At 51.3% G+C, this 17,059-nt stretch overlaps 1 protein-coding gene across 16 annotated transcripts in view; it reads right to left on the bottom strand.

Annotated features, from left to right (window-relative positions):
• Positions 1-17,059, bottom strand: part of MACF1 (microtubule actin crosslinking factor 1) — a 146,938-nt gene that overhangs the window by 72,393 nt on the left and 57,486 nt on the right. For 13 of the 16 annotated variants that reach the window (XM_088067401.1, XM_088067408.1, XM_088067404.1 and 10 more), the window contains 16 exons: positions 16,858-17,041; positions 14,921-15,090; positions 14,040-14,218; positions 13,343-13,481; positions 12,778-12,971; positions 12,473-12,635; positions 11,931-12,014; positions 11,732-11,839; positions 10,916-11,014; positions 10,619-10,771; positions 10,436-10,524; positions 9,898-10,033; positions 2,036-7,264; positions 1,385-1,534; positions 836-1,051; positions 604-756 (listed from right to left, as the gene is read on the bottom strand). In XM_088067401.1, the coding sequence (XP_087923527.1) occupies positions 604-756; positions 836-1,051; positions 1,385-1,534; positions 2,036-7,264; positions 9,898-10,033; positions 10,436-10,524; positions 10,619-10,771; positions 10,916-11,014; positions 11,732-11,839; positions 11,931-12,014; positions 12,473-12,635; positions 12,778-12,971; positions 13,343-13,481; positions 14,040-14,218; positions 14,921-15,090; positions 16,858-17,041 (7,446 nt within the window). The remainder of the gene's footprint in view (positions 1-603; positions 757-835; positions 1,052-1,384; positions 1,535-2,035; positions 7,265-9,897; positions 10,034-10,435; positions 10,525-10,618; positions 10,772-10,915; positions 11,015-11,731; positions 11,840-11,930; positions 12,015-12,472; positions 12,636-12,777; positions 12,972-13,342; positions 13,482-14,039; positions 14,219-14,920; positions 15,091-16,857; positions 17,042-17,059) is intronic. The other 3 variants (XM_088067415.1, XM_088067413.1, XM_088067416.1) reach the window with 1 other exon arrangement.

Below are 17,059 nucleotides of genomic sequence, written 5' to 3'. Positions count from 1 at the left end.
CCAAGATAGAAAGGTGCAAAATGGCTAACAAAGATCTTCAAGGTCTTTAATATGTCCATTTACCCAATTAACAGATGCCAACTAAATTATTTTTCTTAATGACCCAATGACCCAACACCTGTGTGCTCCACTGTGGCATTCTCTATCCAATCACCCAAAAACCTCTGGAAGAAGAAGATGAAGAAAGAAGAAGGACAAGAGACAACACCCATTATCCTCCATCTTGTCTTCAGTTCTCTAAACTACTTTAAACTCCAAACTTTAACTTTTTCACCCAGTGACATAAGAAAACTTTCTAATTCACACATTTACATTCCTAGCTTTTCTATTTAACCTTGACAGCTCTTTTCAGGATGTTATATGAAATTCAGAGCTTTCCTGGATGTCAGAGCCAGGTTTCAGAGAGAAGGGCAGGCTCTCTGTGCCTCTGACTCCAGCAGCTGTGTGCTATGGAATCAGGTGACTTTGGAGAACACCCAACACAGCGGCTCCTGCTGCAGCACGAGCTAAGGGCAAACCCCTGGGAGTGAAGCAGGATTAAAAGCTTCTCCTCTGTGCAGAGAGTTCATCAGCCTGCAGGATTAGGGGCATTGCCATGGTTACCTTGTAGTGCTGCAGGCAGCGGCTCAAGCTGCTGGCATCGGTGTCAAGCTGCTGGAAATCGCTGTCACCCAGAGACTCCGCGGTGCCAGACACCCAGCCCAGCAGCTCCTGCAGCTTGTCCTGAAGAGACTCGTGATGGGCCAGGATTTTAGCCTTAAAACCAGAAATTCATTGTTTAAAGGAGGAATTTTAGGAAGTTTGTGGGGCAGCAGGGGGAATTTGCCAGCTCTACCTTCTCAGCTTGTGCTGCCCCACGAAGGTTTTGCAGCCGGGACTGCAGGACTTGGTTTGCAGAGCCCAGAGACTTCTGGAGGTTCTTGGCATCCTTCTCCAGAGCCTTCAGTAACTGCTCAGGGACTTCTTCAGGGGGGCTGGCCACAATCCTCTGCACAGCATCCAGCTCCTGATTCACTGGGAAGCTCAGCTCCTGCAGCTCAGCGCCCAGGGCCTGAGACAGAGACAGAGACAGCAGGCTGCCTTCACCTCCCTGCTGCCAAAACCCAGCAGGGATCTGAGTCTGGGAAGATTCATCACCACCCTGCAGCCCTGCTCAGCTGCCAGCACTCTCCTGCCTTTCTCCAGGCTGTAAAATTCATATCAGCCAAGCTCAGGCTGTTGTCTGGGCAGGGAGGAGAAGGTGGATGGGTCGGAAGGAGGGATGAGTTTTGATATAAAAGCCTGTTAAACTTGAGACAAAGCTCCCAGAAGGGGTGCAAGGAAGCTGGGGAGAGGGGGGAAAGCTCTGTCTAACACCAGCCAAGCCTGGCCCAGCCTCACTCACCTCTGCTTGCTGCCTCAGGTCGTGCAGGGCTGCCAAATTCTGCTCTGCTGGCTGCACCCGTTTGATTCTCATCTCGATGTCTCGGAGCATGGAGAGATAAGATACCAGCCTCTGGTCGTGCTCCAGACACATCTTCTTGCTGAACTTGATCTGCAGAATCAGACAGGAAATCAAAGCTTCAAACTTAGGCAGAAAAGGAGACAAAGTGTTATATAAAATTCTTTTTTTTTTTTTCCCCTCAAAGGAGAAATTCGTTAATAATGTTCCCGCTCATGGACTTGCCGCTTGCCAGCCTTATCTGCAAGATTTACTACAGGAAAAATAAAACACAGGGTTCTTTTTCCAACATAAGCTTATAAATGGCAAGAGATCTCTTGGTGTTGCAGCAGGAGTGCCAAAAAAAAAAAAAGAGTTGTACTTGTTAGTCATTTAGCAGTAATGCTCCAGCAAAAGGAGCCACAACTGAGCCCTGAGTGTTTCCAGTTGTACATCACCGGCTCCTCTGCCAAATCCACTGCAGCTGATCCTGCAACATCCACTCCTGTTCTTCAGCTGCCCTCTGTGACGAGGCTCTCAGACAGATTTAGCACCAAACATCCACAAATAGCTCAGAAAAAACTGCCAAAATAGCAAAAACTAATCTTCACTGACCTGGGCTGGTCTGGTGGAGTCCCTGGAGGTTTCCAGCAGCTCCCCTTCCATGATCACAGGTAAGAGCAAACCCCGATCGCCTGGACCCGGCTGCTTGCTCCTCTCCTGGGGGGTTTCTTCCTGGGATTTTGGGGGGCCAGGGGCTCCTCCTTGGTCTGCCCTGAGCTCAGCTGTGTGCTCGTGCTGTTTCTCCTCTCCGAGCTCCAGGATTGTGGAGGTTTCCCGAACTTCCGTGGGTTCCTCCCTGATAATTAAGTGATGGGGCAGCTCCCGTGGCACGGTGGCTGTGCTGGACACATCCCAGCTGGTTTCCAGCCTGGTGTCTTCCTGAGCCAGCCTTTCCTCTCCACTCAGTTCCACCAAGGAACCCTGACCATCCTTGATCCCACCTCTCACCACCTCTCCAGCTTCCCCTTGCTCGGGGGGCACAGGGAACACCTGATCCTCGCCGGGGCTTTCTGGATCTTTCCCAGGAATTGTTTTCTTTTCTTTCCCAGCCTTGGCTGTGTCTCGTGCCAAGCCAGCAGCGCTCTCGATGCTGGATTCATGTTTTGGCTCTGGCACCCTGGAGACAAAGTGCTCCTCCTCACCCTTTTTCCTTGGAATTTCATGGGAAACCAGAGAAGGAAGGAGCTGCTTTTCTGCAGAGGGTTTCTCTGGCTGAGCGCTGTCTCCTGGAATGCTGCCCTGCTTTGCTTTCTTTTTCTTGCTTTTCTGTTTCTGGCTAGGCTTTAGCACCATTTCAATTGTTTTTCCCTGATCGATGGGACCTTCTGTGTGAGAGGGTTCTCTTTTCTTGGCAGCTTTTTTCCCTGCAAGCTCATCTCCTGCAGGCCCCACAGGAACCTCAGGGGGTTCCCCAGACTCTGCAGGACCCATCCCTGGCCCCACACTGATGGATTCCCTCAGGGCTGCTGCTGTGTCCTGGACCACGCTGCTCACGCTCTCTCCTCGCCCAGAAGTCACCACTGGACCTTCTCCACCTGCCACAACTTCCTCTGCACTCACAAACTCTCTCCTCCTCCTCTCCTCACCATCCTCCTCCCCGTGAAGCACCTCCGTGCCCAAGAACTGCTCCTTCTCCAAGCCCTCTCTCTCGACTTTCCCTGTCCCTTCATCCACTTCTCCCCTCCATTCCTTCCCCTGGGCTGCTCTCACCTGGGATCTGCCTTTTGGGATCCCTTTTCCCACAGCCCCTGCCACCACTGTCTCTTGAGGGAGCGAGGCTGTCCCCAGCACTGAGGGGTGCTCTGGAGTCACCTCAGCCTTTGCCTGGGGATGATGAAGATGAGGATGTTCGTCTTGGGGACTGACCCCACCTTCTGAAGCTTCCTGGGGTTTTAATTTCCTCTCTGTCCGTGCTTTGGGGGGTTTCTCAGCGGCAGCAGCCACACTCTGCTCAGGGCTCACAGCTTCAGGCTGAGCTTTGGGCTCAGCATCATCAGACCTGCAGGGGAGGACGACACCTTCCTCTTTCGGAGACAATCTTCCTATTCTTTCCTGTGAAAGCTGCATCTTTTCTACTTTGCCGACCTCAGAACCAACTCCCTCTCCACGCACTTGCACATCCCGAAGACCAGCAGCTAATTTTTGGCTAATCAGCCCTTTCCCAACAGCTTCCTTCACCGTCAACCTTCTCCCTCCGGGGGCATCAACAATCCCCCCAGCCCTGAGCTGGTTGGTGGCGATGACTTTGGCCATGGCCTCATCCAGCACCCCTCGTTCCACGGCTGCCCTCAGGGACAGCCTCTCGCTGACGGTGCCCTCCACCACCCCTCCACTGTCTGCCTGTGCCTGCAGCAGCCTCAGGGTGGGCAGGGGGTCCACCCTCCCCAGCCTCAGCGCCTCAGCACACGGCAGCTTGCTCCCTGTCACCTCGTCCCTGATGGCCTGCAAGGGATGGACCTCCAGGTACCTCTGGCCGGACTCGATATCGATTTTACACTTCTTCAGGAGCTCCGAGTAGGGAACGATCAGGCAGGTCTCGGGATCTACAATCCCTTCTCTCATTTCTGAAGATGACAGGACTTTCTCCACCACCTGCTGGGGCACCAAGCCTTCCTGCACCGCTTGACGCAGCGCCAGTCGCTGGCCAGAAGCTGGCTCAAGGATGCTTCCGCTCTCAGCCTGGATCTCCTGCACTTTCCTCTGGAATTCTGGGCTAAGGAGCCCCAGTGACACTGCCTGGGGCAAGGGCAGCTTCTCCTTCGTAGCTGGATGGACAAAGCCCTGCAGGACCACACCTTCAGCCTTCCTGAGCTCCTCGCACAGCTCTGGATTGATCAAACCGTGTTCCATGGCGCTGTCCACCGAAAGCCTCATCCCAGACACGTGATGGATGATTCCTCCATCAGCAACCTGCTTGGTCAAGAGCTGAAAAGCTTCTTCCTTCCCGAGGAGCCCTTTCTCAACAGACTCTGCCACAGTCAAAGCCCGTTTGGTTTCAGGATCCACAATTCCGCTGGTCTCAGCCTGTAAATTAACGAGCTTCTGCCTGGTCACCTCATCAGTGCCCTTGCCCTTGGAAGCCTTCTCCAGCCTGACCAGCTCTGTCTGACTCGTTGGCTCAATGAGGCCCAGATTTGAAGCCAGAGTCACCGACACTTTTTTGCCACGTTTCAAGTCCACAATCCCCCCAGTAACCACCTGCCCTTCCAAGATCCTCACGGCTGTCTCCTTGTCCAGAAGGCCAACGGCAGCAGCGTCCTTGATGGAGTAGACAAAGTTGTTGCCTGGGTCGAGGACGCCACTTATGGCTCTGTCGGAGGCGAGAACCTTCTGGAGCAGCTTCTCATCCATCAGGCCTTCCTCAATCACGTCCTCGGTGGTCAAGGGTTCACACACCTGAGAGTCAAAGAAGCCACTGAACATCTTCATCCTCTCCATCAGCTTCACGGCCGTGTGGCCGGACACGGCTCCGGAGGCCACCGCCTCATCCAGCAGCAGCGTCCTGCCCGTCTGCTCGTGGATGATGCCACCGCTCTGCAGCTGCATCAGGAGCTTTTCCAAAGTGTCCTCTGCTTCCTGCTCCTCAGAGGCTGGCAGGGATGGTTCCTCAACGCCCTCATCTCCTAACACTTCTTCCCACTCTCCTTCTTCCGCTTCCAACACTCTTCCCGTGTCCTTGCTTTGCCTCTCTGCCGGCGCTGCCTCTCCACCTGCGGGGAGCACAAGCTCCTCTCCTCCCAGCACACCATTTCCCACTGTCTCCTCCTTCAGCAAACCGACCTCTCCAACATCTTCTGCCTCTCCTTCGGGTTCCCTCACGCCCTGAGACGTCTCTGACGTGATTTTCACTCTGTCTCTACTTTCTGGAACACCCATTGCTATGCAGATTTCACTTTTCACAACCACTGCCCCACTTTCCAATGCCCTCTTCTCATATTCGGGACCTTCCACTCCATCTTCTGCAGGAGGCTTGGACTCCTCTTCTGCTTCAATCATCATTTCCTCTGTTTCTCTCATTAATCCACTATCAAGGTCACTGGGAGGTTCTGGCACCAATGATTTTCCCTGACGTTTATCCTTGGTTGTAAAAGTGACCTGCTCTCTTCCAAATTCAGCATCAGTTTCAGTCCTGATGGTCTCCTGCTCCGTGGAAATCTGCTCCTGCCCTTCCATCCGCAGGAAATCCTCTGCACCCTCCAAGAGAAGACTTTCAGGTCCCATCACCACCTCCCCATTCTCCAAAGCAGTTCTGGCCGGTAGGATCTTCTCGCTTTCACCTTTTGAAGGAGCAAACTGAAGCTCAAGCCGCTGCAAAGCCAAACCATTGCAAGGTTCGCTCTCAAGAGCTGCATCTGCCTCTGTCTCCTCAAAACTTTCCAACACCCGTGCACAGGATCCGTTTCCTTGCCTTTGGATGAGAGCTTTGGTGATTTTGTTCAGCTCTGCATCCACTAAGAGCACCTTCTGGCCGTCGTGGATGTTGATGTAGCTGTGGGTCATCAAGTGGAACACCAGCCTTTCATCGTCACCCCTCAGCAGAGGCTCCTCGTGACCTGTGGGGCTCCTTCCAGGGGAGCTCTGGCCGTGCCTGCTCCTGCCTGGGGAGCCAGCGAGCTGCAGGCTGGCCAGGACATCAGGAATGGCTGTTGACTGCAGCTTCTTCACCACCTCTCCCTCCAGGACGCCCCGTTCCACTGCCTTCTCCCAGGACAACACCTCTGCGCTCTCCGGTATGAAAACAGCCTGAAGGAGCCGCCTCTCGCTGAGAATCTCCTGGATCAGCTCTGTGGAGAGGAGGCCCTGCTCCAAAGCAGCTGCAGCAGGGATGACCTCCCCTGTCTCCGGCCACAGCAGCCCCGTGAAGGACCGCAGGGATTCCAGGAGCAGCAGTGCCATCCTCGGAGCTACCAACCCCTTCCTTAGGGCTTCATCCACGCCCAGCCTCTCTCCCGTGGCCGTGTCGACGATCCCGCCCGTCTGGAGCTGCCGGAGCAGAAGCGTGCAGGCCAAATCCTGGTCAATCAAAGCGTGCCTGACAGCCTGGTCCACCCTCAGCCTGTGTCCTGTGCTGGGGTCAACAATGCCACCAGCAAAGAGCTGGGCTTCCAGCAGCCTGATGGCCACCTGCCCGTCTATCAGCCCCTCCTGGACTGCGCGGAAGACGCTGACCGCCCTGCCTGACCTCAAGCTCACCGTCCCTCCCGCCAGCTGCGTGACCGGGAGCAGCCTCAGCCCCTGGTGGACGATGCACCGCTCCAGGAGCTCGGGCAGACTGATTTCCTCAGCGGTGTTGGGGTCAATCAAATCCTTGCCAGCTTCCAGGTGAGACAGGAGCCTGGAGTGGAGCTGGGGGGGAAGGAGCCTTTCTTGCACCGCTGTCTCCACGCTGATTCTGCCCTGCTGGAATTTCAAGCCCCCGGTGACGAGCTCAGCCTCGAGAATCTTTAGCCCAGCGCTCTCAGTGATCCTCCCCTCTTCTATGGCAGCGACGACAGGGAGGAGCTGCCTCCCTTCACATCTGGCTTCTTCCACCTGCTGGCAAGCATCCTTCAATTCCTGCAGCACCTGGAATGCCCTGAGATCAATGATGTTTCTTGCCAGAGCTTTCTCCAAGGAGAGTTTCTCACCGGTTTCTGGGACAACTAAGTCAGAGGTGATCACCTGGGCCTCCAAGAGGACCAGGCCCGTGTCCTGATCTATAAGACCCCTCTGCATGGCACCAAAGACAGGAAATATTTCTCCCGTGCCAAGATCGATCGCTCCCGCCACAGCTTCGCTGCCCTGGAACAGAAAGAGAAGGAAAAATAATTAAATCAAAATCCAGCGTTTCCAGCACTCATTGCACGAGTTTCGGGGAGGCCTCAGTTAAAAAAAAAAATAAAATAAAATAAAGGAACAAACTTAAAATCCCCAAACAGGCTAGAAAGTCCTAAAGTGTTTGAAATCTAATCCATCACCAGGGCAGCACCAAGATGCTCCCAACATCCACCACCAGTAACGCAGCAAAGCAGCAAGCACCAAAACTCAGGATCATTCCTAATGCTCCATGGAAAAGAGGGCAGGAGACCACCAAGCACGGCAAAACCCTTCAACAACTCCAGCTTTAAAAAGTAAAGACAACACAAATCCCACCGGGCACTCATGGGGAAGAAAACCCCTCAAAACTACCCGCTTTGGGGTAAAAAAAAAACCTCTCCCAGCGCAGCCTCCATGCTGAAAATCCTGCGCTTCCCAAGCAAATCCCAAGTGCCAGGGTGGATGGGGAGCACCACAGAGCCCCGTGGCATGGAGCAGCTCCCAGCCATGCATCAGGAGCAGGAGAAGGACATGAGCACGGCTCCTGCTCTGCCCGCTCCAAGCTGCTCCTCACACAGGGGCAGGGGGGAAATGGAACAAGTTGGAGGTTCCAGCATGGGAGCAGTGACAGACTGGGACCACACTGGGGTGGTTTTTGGAGGGGCTTTTCTTGCTGCTATCCCCACAGGGAGGGTGATAATTTAGGTGATAAAGAGTGTTTTTATTCAAAGGTTCTTCGGATGTTTGGGTTTCTCTGGCACTGGTTGGGTACAGGGCTGGCCCAAGCACTCCAAGATTTTTGTGGGGATAGCAAGGAGGGAATCAGGAGCACGGGATGAATTCCTTTTGCATCCCAACACCCTGCTGTGGGGCAGGAGGAACCTTCAGGGACAACCTAAGCTCTCCACCACCATGGCCAGACCCTGACGTGCATACTCAGAGACGAACGAGCCGTGGGAAGACAGAGAAGAGGGAAAGGAGGGAAACAAAAGAGGAAGATAAAAAAAAGGAGATGGATGGGAGTGGAGGGGAGTAAAAGGCTTTTACTTACCGACTCGCAGGGTGTGCCTTGAGCAGTTAAAGACAGAGCCTTATGGAGCAGTTCAGCCGTATCACACACAGTGTAAAGCTTGGGGTTAGCGTCCAGCATGCGACTGTTTTGTTTTGCAAAAAAAGAACCCCCCACACAGGTCCGTCCTCTTTCCCTTTTGTGTGTTTTGTTTGTTTAAATCCCGGGGGGGGGTTAGTTAAACTTGTAAGCAAGGATGTCAGTTAATCTCAAAAACAGTTGACATGAAACACAAACCGTACAGGGACACATCATGCTCAATTTAGCGCGTTCTGCTTTGCGTTTTTTTTTTTTTCTTTGGTCTTTTGTAACTCCTTTCTGACACTTGGATGTTTCCAGCAAGCAAATGTTAAAGAGTTCTTCGTGCTCCCTCTACAGTGAAGCAACAGCTCCGCACCAGAGCCGCAGGGATGGTTTTGCAGATGGGGATTTAAGGTGAAGCCCCACTGCCATCTCTTGTTCTGCTGCCTGGGCTTCATCGAGTGTGTGAGTGAAAACTGTTCCAGCCCCAGAGCAGCCTCGTGCCTGACAAGCCCTGGAGAAGCCTTTTGCTCTAAGATCGTTTTCCTGACCAAAAGGGAGGAAAAGGGAATGGAAAAAAGCATCCATTTCACAGGGAGGCTGCACCAAATCTGCGATGCCTTAACAAAATGACTCGTTCATCTTTCTGCTGCCAGCACAAGGGCTAAAGGGCTGGCAATAAAACTCATCATTTCCTGCTCTGAAATGTGCTGTGAAGTCCAGTTTGGAGCACAACACTACATATTCAAGTGAAAGCTGGACAGGCAGGTCTCAAAACAAAGCAGCTCTGCCACCTTCTCTCCGTGAGTAGCTCGAACAGGGCTTCACTCACAGACCCAAGAGCCAAAACCTGCGTCTCACAGCCAGATGTGAGCGGGCTGTTGCTTCAGGGTACAGGGAGGCAGCAAGCAAACACACAAAAATATCCATTGACACATGAATATACACTGAGAGAACACGCACACGTAAATCTGTGAATGACAGAGGCAATAAGGATGCACTTCCAGCCCTCCCTACAAGGATGGGGGCTGGTGGATTTGGGCAGGGAACACGTCCTGAAGGTCTCCCAGGTCAGCTGAGGGGCTGGACAATGCAGCTGGCCTTCCACAAGGAAGAGGCACTCGGGTTCAGCCACCGCTGAGTAAAAGCCGTGGCCACACCCTGAGATCCCAGAGGCCACCTGAGTGCCCCTGCCTGTGGGACTGAGCCCTCAGAGGACACAGATTTCCTCAAGGGAACCATTTCCAGGGCAGAATTCCATCTGCCACCCCGCTCACCACACACCAACCCTCGCGCAGAGGGCAGAGCCCTGGTGGAAACCAAAGGACAACTCTCCCATGGAGCTGGAAGGCAGCAGGAAAACAGCTCCTGCTGGGCCTCCAGGCACCTCCAGATGCTTTGGGTGACCATGGATAGGAGGGAAGGGAGGGCAACCACGTGCAGGTAAGAGGCTGTGAGTGGCCAGTGGCCAGGAGACACACAACGAAATGAAACCTTTTCCATGCTCTGAGGAGTGGACAAGCAGTACCTTGTGCTCTGTCTCCTGAGCCAGCTGGCTCTGCAGCTGCTGGAGCTGCTCCGTGGAGCTGCTGCAGAGATCCTGGTAGGTTTCCTTCAGAGCACCAATCTGAGCGGAAATCTGGTCCTTTTCTGCTTGGGAAAGCCTGCAAAGGGAAGGGGAAATATCTCAGGAGACTGCCCAAACCATCTCCACAGAATTACCATGTCCTTCCAAGGGCAGGAGAAGCCCAAACCCACCATGAGCCCCTTCCTCTCCCTGCCCTACTCCTTGCCCAGCTCAGCTAAAAGCTGCCAGGAAAGCTGAGCTGCACTACAATGATCAAATCCCCAAATTTATGGGGCTGCATCTCAGCTGAAGAGGATGAACATTGCCCCACAGCATAAATGGGTTGCACGTTTCACAGATCTCATTGCAGACAATAAAGAAGATAAAATTTCTGTGTGCAATTCATTGTTTTTCATGAGTCAGGCACCGGATCTCATGGATCCACCAACTTTAAGGAATCTTATCTCCAAGCCCTGTTCTCTCCCTGGGTCACACTCACTTGTGGCTGTGTTTTGCCAGGAAGATTTGGGAAGTTTTGATGGCCTCAGAGACCTGCTCCTTCTTTGCAGTCAGCTCCTCATTCAGGGCCTGGAAAAAAACATAAGAAAGAAAGGAGTTTAATACAGCTGTGAAAAAAAAGAGCCAAGTTAAACCTCAGGCTCTGGTGTTGCTCCTGCTTTACCTGCTGCTCCAAGATGGATTTCTCGATGTCCCCCAGCTCTCTGCTCCCAGCAGCAGCTGTCCTGCCCTGCACACTCTGCTTCAAGCCCAGGGCCCAGCCCAGGAGCTCCTTCACCTTGTCCACGTGCTCCTGCTTTTCCTCCTCCACCACTTTCTGCAAACGGAGGAGGAAGACAACCACGTCAAAACGGATCTCCAAAGCGGGAGCAAGGCCCAGGACGTGCCCTCAGCACGGAGCAGCGTCCTTGGGGACGGAGGGAACGTGGGGACAGAGCCCAGGTGTGCCCCACGCCCTCACCTCCTCCTCCTCCAGCCGCCGCAGCGCGTCGCTGATGTACTTCACGTGCTGGGTGGTCAGAGTCACCAGGGCTGTGTAACGAGTCCTCAGATCCATGAACTGCCGAGGGACAGAGGGGAAAACAGAGGGGAAAACAGAGGGGAAAACAGAGGGGAAAACAGAGGGGAAAACAGAGGGGAAAACAGAGGGGAAAACAGAGGGGAAAAAGGGGGTGCATCAGTGCTGCTGGCGCATCTGGAACCTCACCCTGGACAGTGCATGACATGGATGCGGCACCTGTGGCTTGGGAAGCCCCTGGCAGCCCCGGGATGGCACCAATGGAATGCAGCAGGTCTGCTGGGGAGGGTGGTGGCCACACAAGGCATGCTGCACGACACTGGAGCGAGGGCACACTCCGGCCACGGACACTGGGGTGGATGCTCAGCTCTTTACAGAGGGCTACCGGGGTATCTTTAATATCCACACAGAGCAGACAGGAGCTCGGGGCCCTAAAAGGTTCTCATCCCAAAGATGCACACACAGCAACACTGCATGGTGCTCTGGTTATTTACCTCGCCAGGCTGAAGGGCTGAGCCGACCCTGCTGGATTTGACCCAGGGGTTCCCAGGAGTCAAGGTATGGCATACCTGGTGCTTAGGGCACTAAGCCATCCTCTCTGGCTATTGGAAAAAACAGCGAGGGTGGAAACTTTATTTATACAAGAGAGTTCAGCAGAAAGGGAGCTCATTTCACAGAGGCTGCTGCTGGGTGGTTTTGCTGGGCGTCGAAGAACCCCCTCCCAGAATTTCCCCCTGCTGAGCTTAGGTGGGTTCCTACCTCCTGGGTGATGGCATCCGAGGAGGAGAGCATCCGCCGGCGCTTCATGGGGGACTTCTGCTGCGACTCCACGAAGGCCCTGTAGGTCATCAGCTGCAGCTCATAGTCCTGCAAAGGTGGGGAGATGTGAGATCTGCAACCTCTGCCAGGGCTGCTCCTGCCCAGCCCACCCTACCCAGGCCAGGGGGGGAAACTGTACCTTGACGGCGGCTGAGTACTGCTGGGAGAATTTCTGGCACTGGTCCAGCTTGGCTTGGTTTTTCTCAATTTCTGCAGCCAAAGCCTTCAAGGAAATTCAAAGCAAAAATGGTTGTCAGAATAGGTTGGCTGGGTTGTTGCCCAGAGCAGCTGTGGATGCCCCAACCCTGGAAGTGTTCATGGCCAGGTTGGACGGGGCTTGGAGCAACCTGGTCTAGTGGAAACATGGCAGGAGGATGGAAACATGATGATCCTGGAGATCCCTTCCAACCCAGCCTTTCTGGGATTCCATGACAGCAGCCACGGGGACATGAGCAGAATTCTGGTTCACATCCCTGCACTTTCGGGTAAAATCTTTGCGCTCTCCAATTTTTCACGCAAGACCTGATCTGCACCTCGAGTCAAGCAGAGCTCCTCCACTTCCCAGACACCCAGCTCAGGCCTGCAGCCTCTCCCCTGCTGCTTTCCACATTTTCAAGCTCAGAGATGAAAAGAAGTGACACGGTGACGGCAGCAACGAGACATCACCAGGTCCTGCCTCACCGTTTGCTGGCTGAGCTGCTCCGACAGCACCCGGCTGTCCTCAGCCTGACCAGGCTTCATCAGCTCCTGCTGGGCTGTGATCTCCTCAATCCACTGGATCAGGGCGCTGTGGCACTGCCGGTAATCACTCAGCACCTCCTGGATGCTCTCCAGCTCCGTGTGGCTGAGAGAAAACCACGACAGGTAAGAGGAGAGGGTGAAAAGCCACCAGCAGGAAGCCCCAGGCAGGAAAGTTTCCCCACCAAGCCTGACCCAACAAGCTGAGGGATGGGTGAATGTGGGAGGGGAGGCAGGAGGTCTCTCACCGGGTCTCGATCTGGGCGCAGACGCGCTGCCAGCGATCCCACAGCTGGCTGCTCCTCTCCTGGAAGCGCTCCAGGTCGATGCTGCGCTCCTGCCTCAGCTGGAACAGCTGCTCCCCCACCTCCTTCGCCTTCACCATCTCCTCCTCCAGCGTGGAGAACACGGAGCCCTTGTCCTTCACCTCCCCGAGCCACTGCTGCAAAAGGAGACAGCAGCGGCTCAGTGCCACCCAAAGCAGAAGGGACACAGCCGGGGATGTCCTGATTGTCATCCGGAGGTGACAAAGCTGAGAGGGGGTTAATGGGTTTATTTCCCACTCTCCTTAGGCTGCAAGGAATTGGGAGGTTATGGGAGGTGTAGAATGAAGGGGAAAATGCTCCCAGGTCAGATTGGCTCAGGGCCTGTCCTACAGCAGCAGAGCACAAGCCACAGCACCTCTGCCACACTCACAAAGCAATCAGGGCTCTCACATCAGCAGCACAAAACCCCCTCAAACGTGTCAAGGCAAGGAAAACGTCCCACAGTCCAAATCCAGCAGAAAGAAGGGAAGGATTCTGCTTGACAAACCTGCAGCACTGTCCTGTGAGCCTGAATGGCTGCCAGGTCAGCAGGAACAGCCTCCTCCTGGCTCAGCTTCACCTCGTAGCCTTTGACCAGCGATTCTGCTCCTTGGGTGCTGCGGATAATGACATCAACCGTCTTCAACCTGGCAGGGCAAGCAGAGGAGGCACAATGACATCCCAGATGTGGCAGAGATCTGCACCACGCGCTGCAGGGGGATGGATTCGCTCACATCCAGCACAAGGTGAGCTGGAGGCACAGAATAAGGCCTTTGGTGAACTGGGAACATATGGATGCTAAATCTGAACCAGAGTGCCTGTAGTTATTACAGGCCACATAGCTCTCAGTCCTGCCTGAGAGCTAGCCTGAGAAGGATTCATGGGAGGATTTAAAAACAATCCTCAAAGACAGAAAACATCCTTGCAGGTGTTGTTGTCTGTCTCTTGTTTTCTTTGCAGGAGAAAGTCAGGGGGTGGTGAACCCCACAGACCAATGATGGTGATGTAGTGGTTTACTAACCAGTAAGAGTTTCCTTTCTGTACTTTCCACGAATCAGTCTATAAAACAGACCTGAAGTAATAAACTAAGAGATATTCTCCTGATGGACTCCATAGAGAGTCTATGTCGCTCTCCCAGCCGTTCCTAACAGAGCGACAGGAACACTCAGAAGGGTATTTGGGGACAGAGGCACATCCCAACTCACTTTTCCAGGTAGATGGAAGACAGCCCACGCGTCTGCTCCATCTTGTTCACCACCAAGTCCAGCTCTGAGCGCAGCTGGGGCGTGCTGGGCCCCGCAGGAGCTCTGTCCAGGAAGCTGCAGCACCTCTCGGACACAACCCGCAGCTCTGCCTGCAGCTGCTGCAGATCCTCCTGCGTGCGCTGCGGAGAGAGGGAGACACCGTGAAAGCAGAGCCAAAAACAGGCAGGGAAAAAGCAGGATTGCCCTTGGAAAAGGCAGGATTGCCCTTGGAAAAGGCAGGATTGCCCTTGGAAAAGGCAGGATTGCCCTTGGAAAAGGCAGGATTGCCCTTGGCAAAGGGAGCTGGTAGGAAACGAAGCAGGCAGCCTGTGGATGCTAGCTCTGGAGCAGGCAGCAAAGTGCCTGTGGAATTGCAGGCCACACAGCTTTCTCAAGTCCTGCCTGAGAAGCTGGCCTGGGAAATTCATGGGGAGGATTTAAAACAATCCTCAAAGACAGAAAACAGCCTTGCAGGTGTTGTTTCTCTGTTGCTTGTTTTCTTTGCAGGAGAAAGTCAGGGGGTAGTGAGCCCCGCTGACCAATGATGGTAATGTAGTAGTTTGCTAAGCAATAAGAGTTTCCTTTCTGTACTTTCCACGTATCTGTCTATAAAACAGACCTGAAGTAATAAACTACGAGAAATTCTCCTGATGGACTCCCTAGAGAGTCTGTGCCGCTCTTCTCGCCGTTCCTAATACAGCATCCCACCCGCTGAGGCTCCCTGTGCCTTCTGCGCAGCGAGATTCCCCCAAACCCCGCACCCAGGCAGAGCAGCTACAGCTCTTTTTGGATCTGTGTCCATCTCAGCCCTGCCCTGCCCAGCTGGCAGCAGCAGGCCTGACCTCCTGCTCGGCGGTGCGGATGGCGTTCTCCTGGACGCTGTCCCCGTCCGCTCGGGCGCTGCTCGGGCTCTGGATGCGGCTCAGCAGCCGCTGCTCGCGCTCCTCCAGGCGCAGCCGGATGTTCTTCAGCTCGGACAGAAAGGTCCTGGCAACGCTCTCGTCTTTGTCTTCTGCAAGGCAGACACACAGGACAGCAGCTCAAGCACTGCTGGGCAATATCTGTCCCAAACGGGGACCTCTGCTCAGATGGAGAAGGCGTTCATTAAATCATCTCGTTCTGGAAATGAGCCCAGCCACAGGGAACCTCACCGCAGCCCTCAGTCCTAGCGGGACTCACGGTGTCACACCACCACGTGTATTAAATTTGTGTTTATTTAAATTTGAATTTATTGAAATTTGTGTTTATTTAAATTTGTGTTTATTTAAATTTGAATTTATTGAAATTTGTGTTTATTTAAATTTGTGTTTATTTAAATTTGAATTTATTTAAATTTGTGTTTATTTAAATTTGTGTTTATTTAAATTTGAATTTATTGAAATTTGTGTTTATTTAAATTTGTATTGATTAAAATTTCTATTGATTAAAATTTCTATTGATTAAAATCTGTATTCATTAAAATTTTTATTCATTAAAATTTCTATTCATTAAAATTTCTATTGATTAAAATTTGTATCCATTAAAATTTGTATCCATTAAAATTTGTATCCATTAAAATTTCTATTGATTAAAATTTGTATTCATTAAAATTTCTATTGATTAAAATTTGTATTCATTAAAATTTGTATACATTAAAATTTGTATTCATTAAAATTTGTATCCATTTAAATTTGTATCCATTAAAATTTGTATCCATTAAAATTTGTATTCATTAAAATTTGTATCCATTAAAATTTGTATCCATTTAAATTTGTATCCATTAAAATTTGTATCCATTTAAATTTGTATCCATTAAAATTTGTATCCATTAAAATTTGTATCCATTAAAATTTGTATCCATTAAAATTTGTATCCATTAAAATTTGTGTTCATTAGAATTTGTATTCATTAAAATTTGTATTTATTAAAATTTGTATCCATTAAAATTTCTATTGATTAAAATTTCTATTGATTAAAATTTCTATTGATTAAAATTTGTGTTCATTAGAATTTGTATTCATTAAAATTTGTATTCATTAAAATTTGTATCCATTAAAATTTGTATCCATTTAAATTTGTATCCATTTAAATTTGTATCCATTTAAATTTGTATTGATTAAAATTTGTATTTATTTAAATTTGTATTCATTTAAATTTGTATTTATTAAAATTCGTATTTATTAAAATTCGTATGTATTAAAATTTGTATTTATTAAAATTTGTATTTATTGAAATTTGTATTGATTAGAATTTGTATTGATTAGAATTTGTATTGATTAGAATTTGTATTGATTAGAATTTGTATTCATTTGAATTTGTATTCATTTAAATTTGTATTGATTAGAATTTGTATTGATTTAAATTTGTATTGATTTAAATTTGAATTTATTTAAATTTGTGTTTATTTAAATTTGTGTTTATTTAAATTTGTATTGATTTAAATTTGAATTTATTTAAATGTGTGTTTATTAAAATTTGTGTTTATTTAAATTTGTATCTATTTCATTTTGAATTTATTAAAATGTATTAAAGATTAAATGCAGGAAGGGCTCCTTGCTTGGAATGCATTCCTGCTGCCAGCACTGCAGAGCTGTGCAGAGCACAGCAGGAGCTGCAAAGCCAAGGCCTCTCTGCAGGAACAGTGCCGGACACCGGGATGGATAGATGGAGAAACAAGGAGAGCAGCTGCTCACACCACCAACCAGCTCAGGAAAAGAAGAACAGGGAGCTGCCCCATAAAATCCTTTGTTTATGAGTTCCCACAGCTCCTGGTTAAACCACCCAGCCCTCTGAAGCTCACCGTTCTCCATGGACTCCAGCAGCTGCCGGATGCGTTCCTTGGAAGATTCCACCTCCTCCTCCAGGCGCAGCCGGTCCGACACCGAGAACAGCTCCGAGTCGCGGCTGTCCTGCAGGAAATCCTCGTAGTGCGCCTGGAGGCTCTTCAGGGCCTGCTGACACTCCCCTTCAGCCAAGGATCTGAGCTGGGAGTGGAAAAAGCG

The sequence above is a fragment of the Pseudopodoces humilis genome, chromosome 27 (genome assembly GCF_049639895.1).
Source record: "Pseudopodoces humilis isolate 2021_Gansu_Grassland_sample_001 chromosome 27, ASM4963989v1, whole genome shotgun sequence".
NCBI lineage: Eukaryota > Metazoa > Chordata > Aves > Passeriformes > Paridae > Pseudopodoces > Pseudopodoces humilis.
Note: the sequence above shows the minus strand (reverse complement) of the source record. Positions and strands in the feature narration are given on the sequence as shown.